The sequence below is a fragment of the Taudactylus pleione genome, unplaced genomic scaffold (genome assembly GCF_031769625.1).
Source record: "Taudactylus pleione unplaced genomic scaffold, aTauple2 ptg000113l, whole genome shotgun sequence".
NCBI classification, from domain to species: Eukaryota; Metazoa; Chordata; class Amphibia; order Anura; family Myobatrachidae; genus Taudactylus; species Taudactylus pleione.
In genome coordinates this window covers 15797727-15824421 of record NW_028284515.1, presented here as the reverse complement: position 1 = coordinate 15824421, position 26695 = coordinate 15797727, and the positions used below count along the sequence as shown (strand labels likewise).

General features: G+C 44.5%; 1 protein-coding gene across 2 annotated transcripts in view; it reads left to right on the top strand.

Moving 5' to 3' along the window:
• Window positions 1–1134: 1134 nt before the first annotated feature.
• PSEN1 (presenilin 1) overlaps window positions 1135–26695 on the top strand; it is a 67594-nt gene continuing 42033 nt past the window's right edge. The window contains exons 1-3 of one of the 2 annotated variants that reach the window (XM_088471271.1): window positions 1135–1269; window positions 14700–14812; window positions 17410–17537. In XM_088471271.1, the coding sequence (XP_088327397.1) occupies window positions 17454–17537 (84 nt within the window). In that variant the 5' untranslated portion in view covers window positions 1135–1269; window positions 14700–14812; window positions 17410–17453. Of the gene's footprint in view, window positions 1281–14699; window positions 14813–17409; window positions 17538–26695 lie in introns of both variants that reach the window. The other variant, XM_088471270.1, reaches the window with a different exon arrangement.

Genomic DNA, 26695 nt, shown 5'->3' with positions numbered 1-26695 from the left:
TCTAACTTCCGTGGATGTATCAAATTTATTAGGGCTTCCACACTTCACGACCACAGCACGGTCGCCGCATTACAGCCGTGAGAACTGCATTGGACGGCTGCTGGCCACGGTTTCAGTGTTGTAGATTGAAAAGAGATTTTTAACGCACAGGAAAAACATCACACATGGCACAAACCGTTGTGTGCGAAAGGGAATCAGTATGATTTAATTCTTACAGCGTCTGCCCGACACAGGAGGAAATCCCAATTGTCTAGAGAGATAAGTATAGCTAATCTAATTCCCCCCCCCCCCCCAACCCTCCTTTAGGGTGCCTAAACCTAAGTCCCCTGGCGGGGTGACTAACCCTAGCCTAATCCTAACCTCCCGGGGGGGTGCCTGACCCTAAATTCCCCCCCCCCCCCCCCCCCCGGGAAGCCCTAAACCTAACTTCCCCCCCCGCAGCGGCGCCCGGCATCCCTTCGATCGGGATGCCGGGCGCCGGTCTCCCAACGTAGGTAAAATGACAGGCATCGCGATTTCGACATATGTCATTTAACCCTTCCCGGAATTAAGCAGTTGGGAAGCAGGCGGTCGGCATTGCGTCCGTTGGCTTCCCGTGTAAAAGGGACTGCTCATCAGGAAAAAGAAAACGTCAGAAGTCCATGGTGTGCGAAACTGGCCTTAGACTGGAGAGGATATTGGCCAGGAAGGAGACACTGATGGATTTTGCCGTACACGTAATGGTGAATACCGCCAAAAACTATTTTTAGTGATAAATGGAGCCAATAATAAAAAAATAGCCACACACAACAACAACAAAAAAAAACCACTTGAGTGATTGGCTATTCAAAGAAAAATTAACCTGAGCACTTTATGTGCCAATCACAATTACTGCAAAAAGTTTCCAGAGATGCCAGCTGGAAGGGGCATCATGTGCAAGTGTAAGGCGGCCGGCGACGCTTGAATAAAAGGAAGTAGGTTGTAATTCGGCTGAAGCAAAATACATCACTTCATAATCATATAGCTGCTCCCGGTATTACAGTGTAGCGGGCTTTAGTTTGCTCTGCTCACTTTGTTGGTTGATACAGTGACTCATGTTCCCATCCCAATATGGCCGCGAAATTGAGACATCATCTGACGTTTCCTGGGCGGGGCGTGACCCGGAAATGTGTGCTGGACACTGAGTACCCCGAGTTGAAGAGTCTGGCTCCAGATTAGAGGGTCCGCTGCGGCTGTTATTGTGGGTTGTGACGGAGGGTCCGTGGCTTTATACCGGTGGTTTGAAAGAAAGTGAGTGTGAGGTGAGTGAGGCAGGCAGAGATTCTCATGGGACTGACATGCTTCCCATTCACATCTATTGTTACTGTCTCAGCCATACATCCACCGGAAACTCTGCTGTACCACAGCAGCCGGCGCTCCAGCCCCCAGATAGGGTCCCAGCACGGAGGCGGCCCGTTATCTGCTCTAATATATATAAATATATGTGTGTGTATTACATTTATCCCTCTGTGCCCCTAAATCTGTCTCTGCCACTCACTATCCATCCATCGCGTCTCCCCACACTCTATTGGCCGCACATCTGAAGATTAGCTGTCCAACCAGCCAACAAGTTGATTGGTTGGAATGAATATCTGGTAAGGTATGGGAGTAACTGATGATCAGCAATTTGCTCCTAAATGCCAGAAAATAGATGAAAATGGTCGTTCAGACAAGTTTGTTAAATGTTTGATCTAAACCACAGGTTCTCAAACTCTGTCCTCAGGACCCCAAACAGTGCATATTTTCCAGGTCTCACAGAATCACAAGTGAAATAATTAGCTCCACCTGTGGATCTTTTCAAATGTGTCAGTGAGTAATGATTACATCTGTGCACCTGCTGTGACCTGTGTGGGGTCCTGAGGACCGAGTTTGAGAACTATTGATCTAAACAATTTGCTCAACAAACAGTTTTTGGCCATTTTCCTGCGTTTGGGAGCAAATTGCTGATTGTCATTTGCTTTCATACCTTACCAATTTTCATTCCAACCAATCAACTAGTTGGATGGTTGGACAGAAAATCTTTACGTGTATATGCAGCTTAAGGTGCAGTGTCCCCCATCTTATATACTTCATTTAAAATACCTTGACAACTTCCCCATGCATATAGGATGTGATGCCTGCCACCTAAGTTAGTGTGTGTAAGAGGTTCCCATAACAATTCATGTTGTGTGTAAGAGACTAGTTTCTCTATGGCCTAGAATTTATTGTACGTAGGATGAGCTGACCCCTTGCCCATTCGTATGTATTGTACATGGGATGCTCTGTCTACCTTGCCCATTCATGTATTATACATGGGATGCTCCATCTACATGCCCATTTGTGTATTGTACATAAGATGCTCAGCACCTGCCCATTCATGTGTTCTACATAGGGTGCTCTGTCCACCTGCTTCTTCCTATATTGTATAGAGGATGAGCTGTCCACCTGCTTCCTATATTGTATAGAGGATGAGCTGTCCACCTGCTGCTTTCTATATTGTATAGAGGATGCGCTGTCCACCTGTTGCTTCCTATATTGTATAGAGGATGCGCTGTCCACCTGCTGCTTCCTATATTGTATAGAGGATGAGCTGTCCACCTGCTGCTTCCTATATTGCATAGAGGATGTGCTACCTGCTGCTTCCTATATTGTATAGAGGATGCGCTGTCCACCTGCTGCTTCCTATATTGTATAGAGGATGCGCTGTCCACCTGCTGCTTCCTATATTGTATAGAGGATGAGCTGTCCACCTGCTGCTTCCTATATTGTATAGAGGATGAGCTGTCCACCTGCTGCTTCCTATATTGTATAGAGGATGCGCTGTCCACCTGCTGCTTCCTATATTGCATAGAGGATGTGCTACCTGCTGCTTCCTATATTGTATAGAGGATGAGCTGTCCACCTGCTGCTTCCTATATTGTATAGAGGATGCGCTGTCCACCTGCTGCTTCCTATATTGTATAGAGGATGCGCTGTCCACCTGCTGCTTCCTATATTGTATAGAGGATGCGCTGTCCACCTGCTGCTTCCTATATTGTATAGAGGATGCGCTGTCCACCTGCTGCTTCCTATATTGTATAGAGGATGCGCTGTCCACCTGCTGCTTCCTATATTGTATAGAGGATGCGCTGTCCACTTGCTGCTTCCTATATTGTATAGAGGATGCGCTGTCCACTTGCTGCTTCCTATATTGTATAGAGGATGCGCTGTCCACTTGCTGCTTCCTATATTGTATAGAGGATGCGCTGTCCACCTGCTGCTTCCTATATTGTATAGAGGATGTGCTACCTGCTGCTTCCTATATTGTATAGAGGATGTGCTACCTGCTGCTTCCTATATTGTATAGAGGATGTGCTGTCCACCTGCTGCTTCCTATATTGTACATAGGACACACACTGCCCCCTCATGTATTGTATGTAGTATGTGCTAGTCTGCCCATTCATATATTGTACATAGGACACGCTGCCCCTTCAATTATTGACGAAGAGAACGCTGTCCCCCTGCCCCTTCATTAATTGTGCATAGGATGAGCTGTTCCCCGCCTCTTCATTTATTGTACGGAGGATGCGCTGTTCCCCTGCCTCTTCATTTATTGTACGGAGGGTGCGCTGTTCCCCTGCCTCTTCATTAATTGTACGGAGGGTGCGCTGTTCCCCTGCCTCTTCATTAATTGTACGGAGGGTGCGCTGTTGCCCTGCCTCTTCATTTATAGTACGGAGGGTGCGCTGTTGCCCTGCCTCTTCATTAATTGTACGGAGGGTGCGCTGTTGCCCTGCCTCTTCATTAATTGTACGGAGGGTGCGCTGTTGCCCTGCCTCTTCATTAATTGTACGGAGGGTGCGCTGTTGCCCTGCCTCTTCATTTATTGTACGGAGGGTGCGCTGTTGCCCTGCCTCTTCATTTATTGTACGGAGGGTGCGCTGTTGCCCTGCCTCTTCATTTATTGTACGGAGGGTGCGCTGTTGCCCTGCCTCTTCATTTATTGTACGGAGGGTGCGCTGTTGCCCTGCCTCTTCATTTATTGTACGGAGGGTGCGCTGTTGCCCTGCCCCTTCATTTATTGTACGGAGGGTGCTCTATCCCCCTGCGAGAGAATTTAATTGAATGAGATGGACTTGATGTGCTGTTCCGGAATGGCACATCGAGCACGCGGGCATTGCAAGTTTTCTCTTGCAGCCCATAGAGGTGCGAGGGAAAACTTTTAATATCTGGCTTACCCTATATGTCCATTATGTGCGCAGCCGGGCATCTCGGGATGCTCGGTGGCACATTGCGTTTAATTGAATTTTCCCCTAGATATGGATTCATCAGAATTTGCTATATTCAATTCAAAAGGAATGTATTCCTTTTGTAAGTTTGCTTTTACATTCATTTTCCATAAATCCCTAATTTCATCTTCTGAAAAACTTCCAGTTCCTTTCCCCTTGGCCCTCCGGAGGACTACATGGAGGGCTATTGCGCCTGAATGGAGCAACAATTGAATTGCTTCATTGGCACCTAGCAGTTAAAGCCGCCAGCACAAACAATTCAATTCCCCCTCAAATGTCCCTGCAGATTACATTTTTTTTTTTTAAATGAGGTTCATTAGTCATGTTTCATCAGCACATCATATTTAGTGAACATACAGATGTATCCACATACACCGATCCTCAAATCTAGCCAAATAGCCCTATTTATCATGCCACAGACTTTGCAACTTAGCCACAAAATAAGATGCATAATTGAGGAAAAAGTATGAGTGACCCTCGCCGTGCATCATTATGCCCGATCTGCAACTAAAAAAACTGGTACTCTCTTTGTGCAGTTTTGTTTTTCTGAGCTGCAAACATGGAAAATAAACCAAAGCTGTCGGATTCTGCATTTTTCAATTTCTCGGCTTGTAATGATAACTACATTTTGTATTTCTGCAGAATTTTCAGGTATAACTGTTTCTATTGCAAAAGGAAAAAAGCAGGGGTTAGTGAGTTTTATAAGCCCTGACCGCATCATGTAAGTTATCTAGGGCTAAGTTGGACTAATTTAATTATATTCTCTAAAATCCTCTAGATCTCATTAACACCCTTGATAACTAGGTACTCTCCTTATGGGGAAAGACTTCTAGTTTACCAAAGAGATTCCTTTCCTTGGTGAAGGGATGTGAAATGTCTTAATTCCAGCAACAATTAGTTTAGATGGTAGTTTTGGAACCACTTACAGTATAAGCTTACTTCCCACATATGTGAAAGTTTGGGGAAGAAAGTATGAATCTGCATGAGAAAATTAATAGAATGCATTCATCATAGCAGAGAGTAAATGGTTACTACATAGCTCTGGCATAGAGAAGGTGAGATTCTAAGCTGACCCATTATGATGGACCCACTGAGTGACATTGTTGTCTTGGAATTGTACACTGAATGTACATTTGACGTTTTTTGTAAACTTAACTGAACCTAATCTTGTAAGATCGATTATATGGGGAGGCTGTAAGAGAGATAATTGAAGAGGCGAGTGGATGACTGTGTTTATATAAGTTTAGATGAAACGTAGGCCGGGTACACACCTGCACGATATCGGTGAGATTTGGCCATATCGTGCAGTGCGTATACCAGATTTGCACGCTCCTGTGGTCGCATGCGATATCGTGTGATTGGCCGTGCTGCAAGGCCAGTCGGGCAATATCGCATGCGCAGCTGTACATATTAATGAAGAACGGAACAGTGATAATTCTGTCATTCGTTTTAAGTGTGTACCGGCAAATTGCCCTGAAGATCGGCACGATTGCCGGTCGTTCAGGTGTGTAGTGTTCACTCTAGGTGCAGGGTGCTGCTAAGTGAGGAGGGCATATTTTTATTTTTAAAGGTAAACATTTTAGACATGATCTATCGCTACAACGACAGGAGCTTTTTCCATTCATCTTGTGTAAAATTTTGCCCTTCAAAATTAAAATATGCCCTCCTCAGTGGCTAGCACCCTGCACCTAAAGTGTACACTAGGGGGTAAATCTACTAAGGTAAGAGTTTTTAGACGTGGAGATGTTGCCCATAGCAACCAATCAGATTCTAGCTATTATCTTCTAGAAGGTGCTAGTTAAATGTTAAGTAGAATCTGATTGAGGTGTGTACCCAGCCTAAGATGTTTACAGTAAAAGATACATTTATATGAATAATATTGTTACTATGATCCTTAGGTCATAACACCTTCGGCTTGGGTATGAAATCCCGGCTGTTGGGATGCCGCTGGTCAGAATACCGACAGCGGGATCCCGACAGCCAGAATCCCGACACCCATAGGAAGTCATGGTAAGTATTTTTCTAACCTCTACCCTAACCCACCCTCCCCGGTGCCTAACCCACCCTCCCCGGTGCCTAACCCATCCTTCCCGGTGCCTAACCCTAACCTCCCCCCTAGTGTCTAAACCTAACCTCCCCCTCCCTGCACCTAATCCTAACACGCCCTACCCGGTGCCTAATCCTACCCCTAGTGCCTAACCCTAACACCGCAACCCAACCCTAGCCTCCCCCTGACACCCCGATACTAACCTTTGGGATGCCAGTGGTCGGGACACTGGTGCCGGGTTCTCGACCTGTCGGGATTTCGCTGCCGGTATTCAGACATGCCAACTACATCCCACAACTTCACCCATTAAAGAAAGAAGTTTCTCAGAAAATTGTTACAGAAGACCTTCAACAGTGATCGCGAAATACACACTGTAGCGCGTTTTTACACGATACAGGTATTCAGGGGCTCAGTTTTTAAAAATGACCAGCTTCCATAGAACATGCCCCTCTCCCCATGTCTGTTCCCCTTCTGCTTACCTGTGTACTTTCCGCTCCCACCTGTGCCCCTGTTCTCTCCCCATGTCTGTACCCCTACTGCTGTCCTGTGTACTCTCCCCTCCCACCACCATTCCCTTCTCCCCATGTCATTCTCAGTGCAAAATATGCGCTATAGCGTGTTTTTACGCGCTACAGGCAGTGAGGCATAAATTGTCGTAGGACCCCTATTTTTTAAAGTGAGGGATCCCTGGGACCCACATTTTTTTTTTTCTTTCAGCGCAATCACTGTTCAGTTATTATTGTTTCTGAGAGTCTTATTACAGTTTACAAAATCAGTTTTATTACTTCTTGTAGCAACAATAGTTTTCTTGATTTCAGGCATTTATGAAACATACCATGGGAGAATTTTCCCTAACATGGCAGGGATATAAGTAATCTGATTTGGATCTTCAGGCTACATCAATTTAGATGATAAAAAAAAATGGGGGCATCAGTGTATATCAAGTTTGAACTCGCATAGGCTACTGTACAAAAACATTGGTAATCCTACCTCGTGAACCAGTGTGTTTTAATAGGTAGTGCACCATAGATTGATTAGCATAATTGGCACTAGCCCGCTATAGCCCAGTTAAGAGTTCCTGTGATGCCCATTTCAAATATATACTCTGTGTCCTAGTTCATTGGAGTAACACGATTGGTCTGGTTCCTTTTCCTGTGCGCGGAAAAGTTTACACATTTGATAAAAGACTTTTAATTGTCCAACACCAACTAACTCAGTTGCAGATTGAGAGCAGAATGTGTTACAGAAGTGGGTCACATAGGCATTTCCATTAGCAGTGACGGTCTGGGGCTGCTGAGTAAAAGGGACATGGCCTCACCTCAAAAGCGGTATGCTGTGAGTCACTGGAGCCTGGCCTCGCGGCACAACCCCATCTGTCAGTATGCAAGTCGAACAGAGCTGCTCGTGCAGGGTTTAACCCGGCCTATTTGGCTCTGGCATTTGCCAGATGGGCAGTCCGGGCTGCCCATTAGCGTATAGTGTGGTTTTAGTTCAGGTCAGATTTTACCTGAAGATATTGAGTGTATGGTAAGAGCAGTGCCATTTTCTGAGGTATCTCTAGAGCAGGGGTGGGGAACCTTTTTTCTACCGAGGGCCATTTGGATATATATAACATTATTTGCGGGCCAGCTCCAGGCCACGCCCCCTCCGTGTGACTTCATACGGGGGCGGGCCACAGAAAAAAGTTTGAGGGCCAAACCAAATTATTCCGAGGGCCTTATACTGCCCCCGGGCCTGAGGCTCTAGAGCCTTAAATTAAACTCGCCTACTACTTGGACCTCTCCAGTGAGTGGGCTGTGTGGTTTGTTGGATCATATGAGATTTGCCCATATTAAAATTTTGGACATATAAGGAAAGTTTGACATTACTGCTGACCATTATAAATGTCAGGAATCATTACCTTTTTGCTTCCAAGAGATATCTATGGTTGAACACAGGTGACTTAATTAGTACCTCAGACAATTTGATTTAACCACCTGTGCTCAACTATGAATATCTCTAAAACTTGACCTTTTGGAGAGCCTTGAGGACTACGTTTGGGAACCTCTGGAATAGGGGGTTTCCATCCTGAATATGGAGATCCGGTAGAAATTTAAGGTTAAAAAATAACCAAAAGTACAAATCCAGTTTATGAATGAGAAACAAGTTATGCCGCATACACACGGTCAGATTTTCTTAAAGATATGAATGATAACGGTTGTTCATGTCTTTGACATGTTGGTCATGCATCAACCAACGATGCGCGTTCCCGCATGTCAGATAAAGATATCTGACATCGACTGTGTTTGCTGTAAGATTTGGACGACTTTAATTTTAATTAATGTCAGAAATCGTTCATTGTTGATAAAATCGCTTAAATCGATTTTAAAATCATTCATCAATTATCGTTCAACGATAAGTATGATCTAGCAAATCTGACCGTGTGTATGCACCATTAGAGTAAAACTCCAGGCCTTACTGACCCTTCAGGACCAGCTTGGATTTCCTTAAAACCTGGACTGTTAGTATGTATCGAGGGCTGAATTTGAGAAGTGCTACTCTAGAAGTTATCTGAAGACCACCTTATAGCCCAGTGGTTCCCAAACTCAATCCTCAAAGCAGCCAAACAGTTAAGGATATCCATGCTTGAGCACAGATTGTTAAATCAAATTAACTAAGGTGCTAATTAATCCACCTGTGCTCAAGCATAGATCTATTTAAAATGCATAGGAAAATAAATTGCAGATGCACTATGCAATCATCATTGTTCCCATTTAAATGTAAACTGTAATTATATATCATATCAGAGGTAGTTAGCATATTGTTGGCCAATTATATGGGCCTGCCCACCAATGTCAAGGTCACCTCGTCGAGCAGGTCCCTAACACTCTGGTACACATTTGGGGCACAAGGCACCCCAAAAAAGTCCAGCCAAAGATCCCTTCCCCCCCCCCCCCAGGGCATCACATGGAAAAAAAAGGGTGACAATGAAGTATTATAAAGTATTGGGTGTACGAAGTTAGCAAATAATACCCCTTTTACACCAGAGCAAAAACCTGGGTTTTTGCTGGGTCTACCCGGGTCGCAGCTCAGTGTAAAAGAGTCCCTGAAAAATAACCTGGGTCAAGTGACCCTGCAATCCAACCCAGGTAGCTACCAGGGTTGGACCCAGGATGGACCCAGGTAATGGTGCAGTGTAAACGGGGCAACCCAGGTTATCTGATCTGGATCATGCCTAAAATGAGCGGATTGGTGGTTGTGGAGCATTCACCTCCCACTTTTTATGACCTCACAGGTTTAGCAGGGCAGACCTGAGTTCATTGTGAACAGGGCTGACCTGGGAGTAACCCAGATCAAAGGTGCAGTGTAAATGGGTCTGACCAGGGTTGGAACCATGTCCAAAAACCCAGATCGGACCTGGGTTTTTGGTGGAAAAGAGGTATTCGTGTTTAAATCGTTACTAAACTAAAAAAAAGTGTGAAAAAATATATGAATAATAAACAAACTTAAAGAGTGACTGTGTATTTAGTGGTGATGCCCTGAAGAGGCCCAGCCAGAACAGCTCAGGGGCCCCAAGCCGGAACGCTCACCCCAAATGAACTGACACTATATAAATATAGAATGATAGATCTACTTAAAACCTGTACTGTTAGGATGCCTTGAGGACCGAGTTTAGGAACCTCTGTTGGGGCCAAATGTAATAGGGTGAGAGTTTAGAAAATGTGAGCGTTTAGCAGTAAAACTCTCTCACTAATTGATCGAGTTCTATTTTCTAAACCGGAAACACCTGGATGAGAGTTTAAGTCTTGGGAGTTTTTTGAGTCTGAAAAACATGCGAGTTTGCTTGTTCTGTGACTTTATTACATTGGCTAAGTTTAAAAATGTGACAGTTTTCACTCACATTTCCTAAACTCTCACCGTATTACATTTGGCCTTTAGGGGCATATGTATTAAAGCTTGATGAGAGATAAAATTGTGAGATATAAATCACCAACCAATCAGCTTCTAACTTACTTTTTATAGGCTGTGTTTGAAAAATGACAGGAACTGATTGGTTAATACTTTTTCTCACAATTTTATCTCTTTCTATTAGTCTTTTTTGGCTTAGGGAGTTCATTTTTAATTTAAGTGTAGCAAGGCCCTGTAGTGTGACTAGAGGGCAGTAGAGCTGTATTGTATGTAAGGTTTGTGTGTTGTCCTGAGAGATTCCATAAAGTGCTTCTGTCTATGCTTAGTTTTTTGCCATTCTCTTTTGCTACATGATGGTCAGAACATTTGATAATCGCTGTGTAGGTGGCTAACTTGCCGTAATTTGCGGCTTCAGTCCCTAATCTATCAGATAAATTTACCATTACAACAGCGTGAAGTAACGACACATTGCGAGCACTATACACACTACATGATCCAGTGTACAACGGCGTGATGTATCGTTCCATGCTGCATGTAGCAGCATGGCGCCGTTCTTTGCATTGTCCCATCTGCTGTGCAGGACAGCCGATGGGACAATGCAATGAACAACCATCGCAAATGACAGATTTGGTGTACACGCTGCACGATCAGCATGATTTATGTACGTGCGATATATGGCTCCAATCCGTGATGCAACGATGGGACTGTTAGCTGATGGGGGGGGGGGGGGAGAGATTAGTTTTAGGCACCCCGGGGGGGACTTGGGGTCAGGCTAGGGGAAGGGGGAGTTAGGGTTAGGCGGCGCTGGGGGGAGGTTTTGGGATAGCCCTCCCCCCCCGGGAGGGTTAGGGTGTGGGAAGGGGGCTTAGGGTTAGTCATCACCGGAGGGAGGTTAGGCACCACTGGTGGGAGGTTGGGTTTAGGCACCACTAAGGGGAGGGTTAGGGTAGGATCCCAACTGGGGCTGATGAGCTCTGATCTCTAAACACTGCAGTGCACTTCCTGGTCACATGACACATCCAAGGTATCCATCAGTGCTCAAGGCATTGTCCCCATACTCAGAGGTATGCCTCTATTAGCTCTTTCTGTGCAGCTTACTGCCCATGGTGTGGTCCCGCTGCCAGCTCTACAAGCAGCGTCTGACTATACAAAAGTGAGGCTGAGCTGTTGCTGCCTCATCTCTCGTCTCCCTGCAGTCCCAAGGAGCTCCACAAAGCTGGTGAGCCTTAACTATAAAAATGATCACAATAAACAAAGAAGATGTTTATAAGTTATTAATATCTTCTTTGTAGTATTCTAATCATTTTTATATGAAATCTCAGGAGTATGACAGGGCTGGACTGCACGGCCCTGCCTAACCCTGCTACATACCATCGGGATTCCGGCACCGGAATCCCTGCGGTCGGTTTTATGACCTCATCCCCCTGTGTCAATACCCCTAATGCAAAATGTATAAATATTTTTTCAATAACGGTAAAGACATAGTAAGCCGGCAGTCCTAATCCTGCGAAAAGGTATACAGGACTTTTCATTTTGTAATGTTCTAATCTAAATAGTGAACTTCAGGCAGACGTGATTGCAATTTTTTTTTTTGCTTTTTAAAGCAGAATTTGTGATTTTGTATATAAAGAATCAGTTTTGCATGTCTGAAGAGAAAGTTGGGTATTACAGTACAGGGAATCGGTATGATTTACCGCCGGATCCCTGGCCGGCGGTTCAAAGCCCGACAGCGGTAGCCCGAAAAGGATGAAAATCCTGGTCGTCCCCAGGTAAGTATTCACTAACCTATTCTACTCCCTAACCCTAAGTCCCCCGCGAAGTCCCCTGCGGGGGTGCCTAACCCTTCCTCCCCCTAGCCTAACCCTGACCTCCCGGGGGGTGCCTAACCCTAAGTCCCTGACCCTAAGGAACCCTAAACCGAACAGGGGATAGGTGGGGAGTATTAATGTTGGGAGTGGATTGTTACAGAAGATAGGTGGGGAGTATTAATAATGTTGGGAGTGGTACAGTACAGGGGATAGATGGTGAGTACTAATAATGACGGGAGTGGATTGGTGCAGTACAGGGGATAGGTGGGGAATACTAATAATGTTGAGAGTGGAGTGTTATAGTACAGGGGATAGGTGGGGAGTACTAATAATGTCGTTAGTGGATTAGTACAGGGGACAGGTGGGGAGTACTGATAATGTCAGGAGTGGAGTGGTACAGTACAGGGGCTAGGTGGGGAATACTAATGTCTGGAGTGGTACAGTACAGGGGCTAGGTGGGGAGTGGAGTGGAGTGGTACGGTACAGTACAGTACAGTACAGTACAGTACAGTACCTGGGCTAGGTGGAGAGTACTAATAATGTTGGTGCAGCAGGGTGATTTGTCATTGGAACCTATACCTGGGATGCCACATGCCTATCCTTTCCACTAATTGCAGAAATGTTACACAGAATATTCCATAGCCTTGTATTGTGGAAACATTCTACAGGAGATTTTGGGTGTTGATTGATGAGAACATTAGCTTTTATTCTTTATGGTGGTGGCTTCATTAGTGAGAGATGTATATAATCATTATTATGGCGATAAGGACCCACCAGGGACAAATTTCATTATTTCAACAGCTTTTGGCTATAGAAGTGGGAACTACTATTTCTAATTGCCTTAATTACCTAGTAGCATTTGTAGACAGGAACGTTTGAGTTACGATTTTTTTTATCTGAAGCTGCTTTGTCCATGTTGTACTAGCAGGCCAAGTAGAATTTATTGCATACTAGCTGTTGCCCGCAGCTTCGCACACAATGAAATAGATTTTGCCATTGTTTTTTTTTATTTGAAGTGTTCTAGCTGTATTGCTTTGCATAGGGGCCCTCTCGTGGGAGTGGCCCACGTGACCAGCAACTCTATACAGACTGGTTGCAGCAGCACCTTCACCCACCGCTCACCAATTTTACTGTGTGCCCCGTGCACAGACTATGTAACCTATCCTATTCACCCACCACTCACACCAATGTCACTGTGTGCCCTGTGCACAAACTGCTATGTAGCCTATCCTACTCACCCACCACTCACACCAATGTCACTGTGTGCCCTGTGTACAGACTGCTATGTAGCCTATCCTACTCACCCACCACTCACACCAATGTCCCTGTGTGCCCTGAGCACAGACTGCTCTGTAACCTCTCCTATTCACCCACCACTCACACCAATGTCACTGTGTGCCCTGTGTACAGACTGCTATGTAGCCTATCCTACTCACCCACCACTCACACCAATGTCCCTGTGTGCCCTGAGCACAGACTGCTATGTAACCTCTCCTATTCACCCACCACTCACACCAATGTCACTGTGTGCCCTGTGCACAGACTGCTATGTAACCTCTCCTATTCACCCACCACTCACACCAATGTCACTGTGTGCCCTGTGCACAGACTGCTATGTAGCCTATCCTACTCACCCACCACTCACACCAATGTCACTGTGTGCCCTGTGCACAGACTGCTATGTAGCCTATCCTACTCACCCACCACTCACACCAATGTCACTGTGTGCCCTGTGTACAGACTGCTATGTAGCCTATCCTACTCACCCACCACTCACACCAATGTCACTGTGTGCCCTGTGCACAGACTGCTATGTAGCCTATCCTACTCACCCACCACTCACACCAATGTCACTGTGTGCCCTGTGCACAGACTGCTATGTAGCCTCTCCTATTCACCCACCACTCACACCAATGTCACTGTGTGCCCTGTGCACAGACTGCTATGTAGCCTATCCTACTCACCCACCACTCACACCAATGTCACTGTGTGCCCTGTGTACAGACTATCCTATTCAAGTGAACGAGGGTCCAAAGCACCTCTCCCCCACCCCTTACCGGCCACGTGCATGGCGCCACAACTATCTCTTGCATTGATTAAGTTTGTTTTTGTTATTGCTCAGCTTTAACTTGTCAGATTGAGATGACACAAAGTGCAGGTTATATCTAGGAGTTTTCATGAAAATCGGTTCAGTAGTTTTTGTACCAACTTGGAAAAAACAGACACAATTTTTTTTTATAATGTTACTATAGATTAGCCAGCCCATTTGCAAAGCAGTGTTTAGAGAGAGGCCCGCTTTCCAAACTTTACATCCCCTTTGTACACAACTACTGTAATGGTAAATTCAAGTCCTTCATGTTGGGTTTTTTGAGATCCCAAAAACACACTCTTAAGTTTGCGAAACACAATCTACCTTACAAAGCTGTGATTGAAAATGACAAGTTTAGACCTGTGTGTGTTTTGCAATAGTGACATTGGACTCCTATCTGCTTTCATGCATATCCTTCCGTATACACCCAATCCTGTGCCTTCACAGCGCAGAGTATGTGTAAATGTAACAGGTTTATTGATTGTATTAAACTGCTGCCTGGATTTTCTGCATGATTTAACAGATGACTGTCCTGTCTCATTCTGAGTTTAATAATTGCAGTAAAACCAAAGCAAACCTTTTTCTTGTTGTGTCTTCCATAGCAGTAAATGGCTGGTCAGCCTTGAATCGTGTGTTGCTGCCATGCTGTGGAGTCTAATATAAGAACTTGGGCGAAGATCCCTGAAGGTGACCATTGGATCCGCACGTCGGGTTTGTAAGTTCAGTTACGACAACTTCAAAAATTTTGAAGTTTGTTCAATTGTTCTTTTTGGTTTTTAAAATTATATTAAATTTATATCTGCTACCTCTTAGTTATATAACAGTATAGAATTGTATTAATGTTTTCTTTTCTGGGGATCATATACTAAACAAAGCTTTGTGTAAAATGAGAATATTTTCACTAAAATGTAATTACAATTTGTTATGTTGTCATTGTCGTATTTTGAGTTATTGTACCTTTTTTAAATGCTACAGTTAAGTGCTGAAAAAGTGGTGAACACAATTAATTTTAAAGACTGTAGGCTATGTTCACAAAGTGGCGGCTTGCAGCTGAAAATTTAAAGAGGCACTCGCAATCAGTATAAAACCCAGTGTGCTTTACACTGAATGTGAGTGGCGCTTTAAAATTTCAGCTCCAACACGCAGAGAAGCCCCTTGAGTTTAACAATTTACAGCGCAGTATAAATGTCTATTATTTGGCACTAAATGGGACTTATTTTTTGAAATTCTGAACCTCACAGGACCAAATGGGTTGGGTATGAAATCTCGGCGGTCGGGATGTTACTGGTCAGAATACGGACAGTGGCATCCCGACAGCCAGAATCCCGACACCCGTAAGAAAACTAGGTAAATCTAAATCTAACCCCTACCCTAAACCTCCCTCCCAGGTGCCTAAAACGAAACTCCCCCCTGGTGCCTAAGCCTAACCTCCCCGCACCCTAAACCTAACTCCCGCTACCTAACCCTACCCTCCCGCTAACGGCAGACAATTACCTTTGGGATGCCGGCGGTCAGGATTTTGGCGCAGACATTTCATCTGTTGGCATCATGGTCGCCAGAATGCTGACTACATCCAGACTACATAACCTATATATTCCAGCTTTAATGTTGCTTTACTGCGTAGCTTTCTTTGTGCTAAAATTGGAGTGGAACACTACATTGTAATGCTCCCACCTATTTCTTCTAGGCTCCATCCACCATTGCAATTCCCTTCTCAACTAGTGACAATAATTATGTCTAGTATGACAAGGAGTAAAGCTTCCCTATATTTGGTTCTTAGATTCCTCCCTCATGTTCTCATCTATTTTATCAAGATCAGGGCTTGACAAATCTTTGTAAAATCTAGGAGCCAGCTTATAGACCATCGCCAAAATGTATGAAAACTTCTATAGATCACACAGGATGAGCCCAAATTCATATTCTGTTACACAGTAGGGACCTAAATTCATTTTATGCCACGTGTGGGATAATGGGTAAGTACATAGGATGAGACGTGTAACTTGGGGAGGGGGAATGAAAGAGGCATACTTTGGGAAGGGGGGGGTCAGAGGCACACTTTGGGAAGGGAGGGGGGGTCAGAGGCATACTTTGGGAAGGGGGGGAGGGTCAGAGGCACACTTTGGCACACTTGTAGAGGCTACTGTACCTGGCTGATATTTGCACACAGGAACCCTGGTCCACAGTGTGACGATTACGGGTCACTAAGCAGCCTTCAAGTGCAAACCTAGGACTTTGCTTTAACCAGTGCACACATTTAAAAAAAAAAAAAAACTATTACAGCAAAAATGTTGTATATGGGTATATTATGGGAACCATGTTAATAAAGAATAACCTCTAAGATTTACCAATTCTTCTTACAGCCCAGGTGATTGTGCGTTTGGTCAGGTGCATCCCAGCTCATAAAATGACATAACTATATAGCACATCAGTCAAGGGTATATAAGCTTCCTAAACAGCTCAGAAAGGTTTTATATTCACTTATGCGTTCACATGGTAGACAAACACACAGCCCCGTGGTCTCTCCAGCACATTCTACAGATAGTATTGCAGCCGCCTGTACTTGATGTTCCTTCGGTAGCTCTGGCTGCTGTTATAAGACAGCAGCTTTCTCAACCAACTCATGTGAGCCCACTGCTTCCTCCTGCACGCCTCCCCCGGTCCCAACATCGCCCATGGCTGCCTCACTGGTCCCAGAGCACCAGCAAGCTGTCCCCTCTGTTGGAGTTCAGCAGCACCCGGCCGGATTCCGCATCCTTCATGCCATATAGTAGCAGCCTTTGTCTCTCCCCCTAGAGCCGCTCTTCATCCAGCACTCAGAGCCTCCATCATTACATCCACTGTGGTTGCGGGGCATGGCATATCTAGTGCGGCAACAGACTGCAGATCCCTGGGCGTATGTTGGTAGCAGCATAGCTGGGGCAGGGGTTTATGGAGCTGGACACACAGTGACAGTTGGAGCCTTACACCCGGTTCCTCACTGCTGCCGCTGCCAATCTGTGTCCGGTCTCCATTTCCTCTTTATACTTCCCGCGGGCAGAATAGAGAAGTGACTCATACTGAATATAAATGTGACAGAAACGCACTCCTCCAGGGAGATTTTTTATTTTTATATATAATAGTTGGCTTTATTAGAGTATACCTGGCCAGGGCTAAAATTTTGGTCGTCCTGGCCCCCAGGATTTGTCAAGCCCTGCACTAGATTGTTTTGTCTTCGGAGCTTAAAGAAACTTACTTTTGTCCTTTTTTTTTTTTTTTTTTCTACTTTAAAATAACTTTATTGTGTGTTTTTGTTTTGTTTTTTCCCCCCCACAGGCTTAAATTAACAATAGGTAGACTTTATTTCACCACCTGCCAGAATGACTGAACTATCTGCATCACTGACTCAGCTGCAGCAGGGACAGGTGCCAGAAGACTACTCTGACAGCCTCACTGCAAACATGGTATTAGTTACTAAATGTTTCTAGACGTTGCTTCTTTATTATAACATGAGAAGAATATCTGTGAAAACGTCAAGTTATCGGCATCTAATCTGCTAAATTCATTATACCTGTGTCTCAGTTGTACAGTCAGTGGGCCTGAGTCGTTCCACCACTCTGAATGCGGCCGCATTTGGAATGCAAACATTTTGCTAATGGGATGTTAATGTAAGAGCCGCAACTAGACTTTTTGGTGCCCTGTGCCAGAAAGAGCATTGGCGCCCCCTCATTTTTCAAAGGTACATAATGCACCCAAAAAAGGGCCATGGCCTCATGGGGAAGGGCCAGGGAAGAGATAGGGGAGGCCAGGAGATGGTGGGGATGAAATAAGAGGAAGCTACAAGCAAGAATGATAATAAACAGAAATTTGACAGGCTCAAACAGCGCCCCCTAACCTGTGGTGCCCTGTGCATGGCACCGGCCGCACTACCCTAGCTACGGCCCTGATTAATGTGACTTTACGCACATCTTCATGCCTTCACACCGCGCTGCCCTCTATAGCGTTGCCGTCATCACTTTTATTGCCACTTACACCTACCCCATGCTGGGTGCAAGCGATCTGAAAAGGACGCCCCCTCGGCATATGCACAACTCAGGCTACACCCCCACTAGTGTACGTCTTCTATTTTTCATACTGAGAGAAGCGGTCAAGTTAAGCAAAGCTGCATGTGTGTGCTGCTGTGTGTCTGCAGTTTGGGAAGACTCTCGTACAGAGCTGCGTGTGACTCGGTGCCCATTGCCTGCTGATTAGTAGCTGCGGTGATGATTTATTCAGCAATATCGTACGGTTTTGTGACTATCGTAATAAACAGGAGGACAGTTGATATGATGCACTTATAGTTTTATTCTGGCTTTATATACATTATTTAACCATTTATACTACCCAAGACAAATAAAATAGAAAAACTATTAGTGCACCTATTGAAAAGTAACTTATCTACACTCATGTGCCAGAAAAACAGAGACCCCTGCATAGTAACGTGTAGGTCCTCCTTTCTATCTGATTACAGCAGCAACATGGTGGGGCATGGACTCCACAAGCTGTCTGAGGCGCTGTGTAGGTAGTGTACAACAGGTCTCATGAATAATGGTCTACAGTTCCCTAATATTCACAGGTGGTGGAGCCCAGCCATTGATGACACGTTGAACTGCATCCACATGTGTTCTATTGGGTTCAAATCCAGTAAATGATTATTAATCTCAGAGGATGCTCCTCTAGCCATAATCTGGTGCGGTGGCGCATTGTTGTGCTGAAAGGGCCTGCTCCCGTCTGAGCTAATGCATGACATGAATGGGTGCAAGCGATCTACAAGAATGGTTACGTATTGTCCTCCGGTCAGTGATGTCTGCAGGTGTATCAGGGGTCTTAATGTATGCCTCACCATAACAGAGCCACCGCCACCCAGGACGGTCTCTTGTTGGCCTGCGGGGTCCATTGTCCCGTGGGGTTTTCTTCACACACGTAATCATCCATCTTGCCAAAACAGTTGGAACCTCAACATGTAGGTGCAGACTGCACACTTTCAATCCTCATGCGCCTATTGATGGTATTCACGAGCCCAGCTGATGCGTAGTGCCTTGGATGTGGGGTCAGCAATGGGACATGAGTGGGCCGTCGGCTCTTGCACACCATAGAAAAGAGGGAACCTTGCACTGTTTGAACGCCGATGTTACTTGTGGCTCAGCATTACATATTGCGGTTATCTGCGGCAGTGCACACCGGTTGGATGTTACATTATGTGCCAGATGGCACTGTCCACGTTTTTTCGTCAGACACAGCGGTTCTCGCACGCTGGATGTCTTCCCTGATGTGTAGTCGCGGTACACCCTTGCAATTGTTGCACGTGAAAATCCAAATTTAATGTTCATTTCGGAGCTGGAGTAACCCACCTCTCTGTCACCTGCTATCAAGTCTCGTTCAAAGTTACTTAAATCGTTATACACTGCTACCTTCACTGCAAATTCTACGACATGGACCGCGGAGGTATCTGCTTATATGTAGTACTTCAATTGCGGAAGATATTTATTTATTACCAGTTATTTATATAGCACACACATTGTGCAGCTCTTTACAGAGTATATTTGGCCATTCACATCAGTCCCTGCTCCAGTGGAACTTACAGTCTGTATTCCCTACCACAAGATACCATTAAATGCAGGGGGAAAGGGGTAATGTACTGGGAATGGAGGCGGCTGTCTAATTTTTTCTGTTACATGAGTGTAAAGTATATTAAAAATGTAACTGCTTTAATTGGCTTGCTTTAAAACAAATGCAATTAGCTACAGCAATCCAGTGTTTAAAATCATAGGGAGAATGCGAATGTATCACACAAGGACAGTTAAGGGAATTAGACCAGGTCTAAAATTAATTGAAGGGCCCTCTAACATAGGTCATGAATAGAGGAGAACACTATATGTAATGATGAGGAGTTTCTTTTAAAGACTCTTTGTGTGTGTGTGTGTGTGTGTGTGTGTGTGTGTGTGTGCGCGTGTGTGTGTGTGTATTCTGGAGCATGACAGGGAGTATGATAGTGGAGGGAGTATGATGGTGGAAGGAGTATGACAGGGAGGCTCTACCTACCCTGACTGCACGTCCCTTGTGTGTGTATATGGATAGATATCTGATATAGGCAAGCCTTGGTGTGTGTTGTGACACATGAGGCCGACCCAATATATATCTCTTCTACAACTGTAAATATCTGTTGTTGGTCTCTTACACACTTATCAATGTCTCATCATGTGTTTGTATGAGATGGGCGAAGTAATTGTATTATATAAACAGGGCAAATTGTAGTAAATCCGTTAGCCCATTGTATGCACAAACCAAAAATAGCTGATTTTATTTGTGGCAGTTTGCAACAAATTGCAAATGAGTCCTGAGATCACTGAAAGAAGTCCATGTATGCTTCACAAGGGTTTGGGCAGTCAATTGCAAACTGTGGGTTGATCAAAAGTCCAGGAATGATGATGTTTGTCCATGCAAGATGACGTTTTGCCTCTTTCTGAGTTCCGTTTTTTTTGGAGGGAAAAATCCGAACTCGGCGTGCAAACTCGAACTTATCCGAGCCTGCACATCCCTAGAATAAACAAACCGTGGTGCTGCTGTAGAATTAATAGATAGTGGTGATGTTTTTTTGTAAGATTAAAACAAATCAAATCAATATTTTCTTGTAAGAAGACACCTGGTTGTGGTCTTCTTCCTTTTTTTTTTTTTCCCCCAAGCTAATGATTTGGAGATTACTAGGTAATATGCAAAGACCATAGCAACCACAGTCACGTTACTTATGATATAGGAGTAAATGCAGGCATCGGCGAGTTTCCGGCGTGTCTGCTCAATGTTTTATCAGGCAGACTTGCCGGAGAACTCTCTAATGCCTGCATGGCGCAGGCTGTTACATTTATCCCATAGTGAGTGTAGAGCTTTGGCACTCCCCTGTTCTCCGCATGCTTTTTCACTGCTCCATCCACCTCCTCACCCTCATTTGTGTTGATGTACATGGTGGGAGGGCTGTGATACGAAGATCAGGTGAGCCTCTTCTCAGGAACAAACTTCCGATGCAATGGCATTATTTCTTCCGGTGGGGGCTTGCAATGTTACATTAGAAGCCAGAAAACTCTTATTAATTTGTTGTTGATTTAATAAAAAAAAAATCAAGTGTTTTACTGATTTTTTTTTTTTTTAAATTACGCACAAGTCAGGCAAAGGATGACACACAAATCAAAGCAAGAGGATGAGGTCAGTGTATAGAGCGAAGCATGGCACAAATATTAACAACATAGAGCAACACTTAATAAAAATAACTTGAAACTAGTCAGACAACCACAGGATAACCCAACACCGTTATTATAAGAAGTTCCATACAAGTAAGACAAAATTTAAGTGGCTGCAGACACAGGTGGAGGTTGAGTCCAACATGGCGGGGCAGTGGAGAATGGAGTCAGCAGTGGGCAGGGCTGTGATCAGCACAATAATCCCAGCTACTAAAGGATGCTGTGGAAAGTAAATACAAGTACAGGTAGGTGCAGGGAAATACAGTGCTGCCTCCAGTCCTCCAAATGGTCCCATGACCTCCTGAAGAGGACTATAGCCTGTAGGGACAAGATACCTCCTGACTCTGTGTACTTTCCATATTAATTGCCTTTTTCTTTATTTTCCTAATTAACTTTTATAGTAATTATCTGACAAAAGAACATTCTTTAGTTACTATTAACAAAAGGTTCTTTCAGTGATTGGGCTTTATGAGCAGTGTGATGCCGTATTTTTTCAAATGAGCTAATCATTTCTTGGAATTAAGTTTCCCCATTCAGCTTGTAGCTGTGTATCACTTTCTCAGGGTTTGTTGTTTTTGTTACATACCATTCCTGAATTAAAATCTGATACTTTCTTCTTCGGGGTCCACAGGGCTACCATGGGGATATTATGGTTGACAGACCAGGCACCAAACAGTTAAAGCTTTGGCTCCCAGAATGCCCAGGGTCCTCCATATATACCCCGCCCCTAGCCATAGGACTTCAGTTTAGTTAGCAAGCCTAAAGGCAGGAGAAGGAAAGAGAAGGTAGAACAATCGTACACCAGAAACACACTTGTGAAAAGATGAGCCACACGAATATAGAGTTATGGTAGACTTACCTAGATAACTCCTTTTCTTCGAGGTCCATAGTGTCCACATGGATACCATGGGGATGTTATGGTTGGAAGACCAGGCACCAAACAGTTAAAGCTTTGGCTCCCAGAATGCCGCGGGTCGTCCTCATATGTGCCCCGCCCCTAGCCATAGGACTTCAGTTTGTTCGTTTGGTGTGGCAGGATTCAGATGCACTTTTTGTACAGGGTACTGCTTAGGCAGCCCTAAACTTTCATTTTATGATTTATTTTACTTAGTTTTCTTGAGTTGGCAGTACTAAGCATCTGTATTAACATGCATGGACTGCGTCTCCATCTACCTCCGCTGGGCCACAACATCAGTAATTGTTCTGGTGATTTTGGCGGGTAGTGGCTCAGCTTAGCTAGCAGCAATGCTGAGACCTGGACTGCACCGGATGCTTGGAGATGTCAGGTAAGGCGATTCCTCGCTTGCGGGGAATCGCGCGCTGCAGTCCTTGCTTATGGTGTAGAGACGCAGCAGAAGCCACTGCTGTAAGTACCAGGGATTGTCCGCGTCCTTACTACACCAGCCGGGGCCTTATCGTCTGACACCGGGGATCGGCAGCATACGCATATCTGCTGCCACGAGGCCAGCGTACCCGGTTGGTTAATGCAGCTTGAGGGAGGAAGGAAGGTGCTCCTGCTGAAGCTCCTCCCCCAACCCAGACGCAGTCCTGATAAATAGGTTTTCGCATGCATGTGTTGCTCCGCTGGGTTCCGGACTATAGACAGACAGTAATTAGTTAGACAATGTTTAGATAGACACCAGATGTTAGACAGTTAATAGTTAGACAAGGCTAAAAGTTAGACAGACGAAAGTCAGACATGTAAAAAGTTTGACAGGTACAAAAGATCGACAGGGTCAAAAGTTCGACATGAGAAAGATCGACCCAAAAATGGTCGACATTTATTTATTTTTTGGTTAGGGTTAGGCACTTACTAGAGGATTAGGCACTTACCCCCACTGTTATGGTTAGGCACTTACCCAGACAGTTAGGGTGAAGATTAGGGCTAAAAAACAAAAAATAATTGTCGACCATTTTCATGTCGAACTTTTAACCCTCTGTCGACCTTTTGTACTTGTCGAACTTTTTACATGTCTAACTTTAATGTGTCTAACTTTTTTCCCTGTCTAACTATTGACTGTCTAACTAGACCAGGGGTTCCCAACCACGGTCCTCAAGGCACACCTAACAGTCCAGGTCTTAAGGATAGCCATACTTGAGCACAAGTGATTTAATTAGTATCTCAGTTATTTGATTTCTCCATCTGTGCTCAACCATGGATATCACTAAAACCAGGACTGTTAGTGTGCCTTGAGGACCGTGGTTGGGAATCATTGATCTAGACATTGTCTAACTATTGACTGTCTATCTCTTATACCACACCCGCTCCGCCTACCCTCCACATGTATGAGACGCTCACGGTCCATGGAGTGCACCTGGTAGCTGTTGGTCTCAGGGGGGTCTGGGTCAATCTCCCTGTATACCTCTCCTTTGGTTAAGGTATACGGTGCTCTATATCCTACTATTACTTTGCGTTGCTGTAGTTTATTTTGAACCCGTTGTAATTATATTACATATGCATTGTATGTGACTGTTGCTAGCTGCTGACTGACTATGATTTCTTTCTATCTGTCAATTATAACTGTCACTATTACTTCTTTCTGAGTGCTTCATTCATTTAGAATTTGTGAAGGATGTCACATTACTTTGCGATTGTTGCCTTTACTTTAAACCTGCCTAAAGATAAAGGGAAGCAGGAGGGGGAGCCACCTGTGTTGGTTTCATGTAAATCTTGTACGGCATATGTGGCAACACAGGACATAAGGAGGGTTTGTGTACTGTCTGTTTTTAAAGAGCCACCTTACCCGTCCAGTTTACCTGTTGTTAGACAAGAGCCATCTTTGGTTGCTCCTTTGTCCCAGGTTATGATGCAGGTGGTGGATCGTTGGGCTACTCCGATGCCTCCTTGGATAGGGTGTCCACATATGTATTCACCTCATGGGCATTCCTCTATTTAGGGTTGTTAATAGCCATTTTAGTCAGAGTATGGCGCCAGCTAATGTTGATAACAGGTAGTGACTAAAGCACCTAAACGTAAGTTGTCTTTATCTCAGTCTGTTCAACATATGGATTCAGAGGCATCATCAGAGGAGTCTGATGATGCACAGGATTCCTCTCCAGGATCTACTTCTGGAGAGGAGGATCATCCATCTACTGTAGATGTTACTACTTTGGTGAGGGCGGTTAGATCAGTCCTAGATATTCAGGATGATGAACCAACTCCTACTAAGAGGCCTCCAATGTTTAATCACCACCGAAAGGTGGTCAAAACGGTATTTCCTGAGTCTGAACAGCTTATTGAGGAGGCATGGGGAAACCCTGATGAGCGATTTTATGTTGATAAGAGAATAAAATCATTGTACCTATTCCCACCTTCGGTATGTGCTAAGTGGGAGGTACCTCCTACTGTGAATGCTCATGTAACGCATCTGATCAAAAAGGCTACATTGCTTGTTCCAGCAGCTTCTTATCTGAAGGATTCAGCAGATAATAAGATTGAAGCTTGTCTTAAACTGACATGATTTGTACATGGCGGTTGACCCCTCCCCAGGTGTGCTTTGCAGATCAGCCCACCCCTTCCAGATCCTTGTCTAATCCCCCCACACCTCTGGGCACTCACTGCTGAGGGGATACCTACACTGCAGTTAGCACGCAGTTAGCAGGCTGGGCACTCACTACTGAGGAGGCACCTACACTCGGGGCAGCCCCTGAGCACTCACTGCTCAAATAATATTTTTATCTGCCCAGTGGTGTAACTCCCCTGTGTGCAGCCATTCAAATTTGAATGCTGTCTGCTATTCAAATAGGCTGCAAAAGACAGTCTGCGCTTACTGTGTACTGTATAAATGTCTGTCCCCCCTACATTGATATTATACATTATATATGCAGGGGCACCGAGAGGGTGGGGGGAGCAGGCACTAGCTTCCCGGGCTTGTTAGAGGGGTCTGACACTGCCACCCCTCCCTCTTGCCTGTCAGTAGCCCAGTGCACACTACTCTGTGATACACAGCAGTCTCCTCTGCCTGTGGGGAGGAGCAATCACACTGATCACACCCCCCCCTGGACTTGTGCTGTGCTGAGGGGCTCACAGCGCCCCCACTCCCCTGCAGGCAAAAATGTTTTTTTTTCTTTTCCTATCTATACCAGATGGACTGGATTAAGTGTCACGAGCAGATACATTTTTCATGATTTGGCTCCCCTATTTAGTCACACTTCCACTATCTAGAAAAGTGGTTAGATGACCACATGGTATAATGTGGAGGTGCTTGCTACAGGGTCTCCCACATTTTAGGTAGGGCAGTTACTAAATATATCACTAATACTTTGTTGCCACAATTTTCTCAAATATTATTTTCCTCTTGTTGTTATTTGGAACTTTGTTTTATTTTTTTCTGTAATATTTTTGTATGTTTTGGACAGTATTTTTTACTTTGACTGTCATGTACTTTTATACGGTATCAACTGTTATTGTATGATGTGTTTTTTTTTTTATATTTTATTATTTTTTTTTAAATAGAATAATTGCATCATTTTGTGGAAAAAAATAAATTCGAAATACCACTGTAATAGTTAAGATTTATGGATGACTATTTGATGCAACTGGTCATCATCATGCTGCCATAATGATAAACCTATTTTTATGTGGAGGCCTGCAGCTGAAGCTCCATCCAACCCTTTGTTAATCTGGACCTGCTGACAGGAGGAGAACGACCGCCCCGTGTCCAGCAGCTGGGAAACTCCCTCACAGAGAGGAAAGTCCTGTCTACTCTGTTACCAACCAGCTAGAGGATTCACCTCTGGGGATTAGCAGAGTGGATCCCAGCCAACAAGACCTCCCCTCCTCAACATTTAATTGACTCCTCCTCTCTCTTAAATGGGGTGAGGGAAATATTATATTAATCATCCAAACAAACAGTGAACATCTGAAGATCCATTTATCAAACTAACCGAAACACACACTATTTAGATTGCCAGCAATCAAAATACAATTATAATTAAACTAATTCAGGGATACTTAATTTGGCATTCTCATACTCTAAACTGCAAAATATGAACTTTAACTAGTGGCAAGTTATGAGAAAACATACCTCTTCTATAATAACTTAAACCAAAATACTGGATAATTTTACTAAACGATAGGAAACCATTACTTAAAATACTGATGTAGACTAGAATAACTATGCACACCTAAGCAGTAGGGCGGATTGGTCGTAGGCTTCACTGGTAGATCTAGTCAATTTGTCTTGTCCAACATATAACATTCATTGGGCAAAAAAGGGTCCAAGTGTACAGACACTCAAGCATGGCGATTTCCCATGCTGGTCTCCACAAAGTCCATTGGACACAGGCTATGGCCAGAGTGCTGTTCCATGTCATCCAGAAGTGATCATGCTACAAGTCTGGGGTGCCAT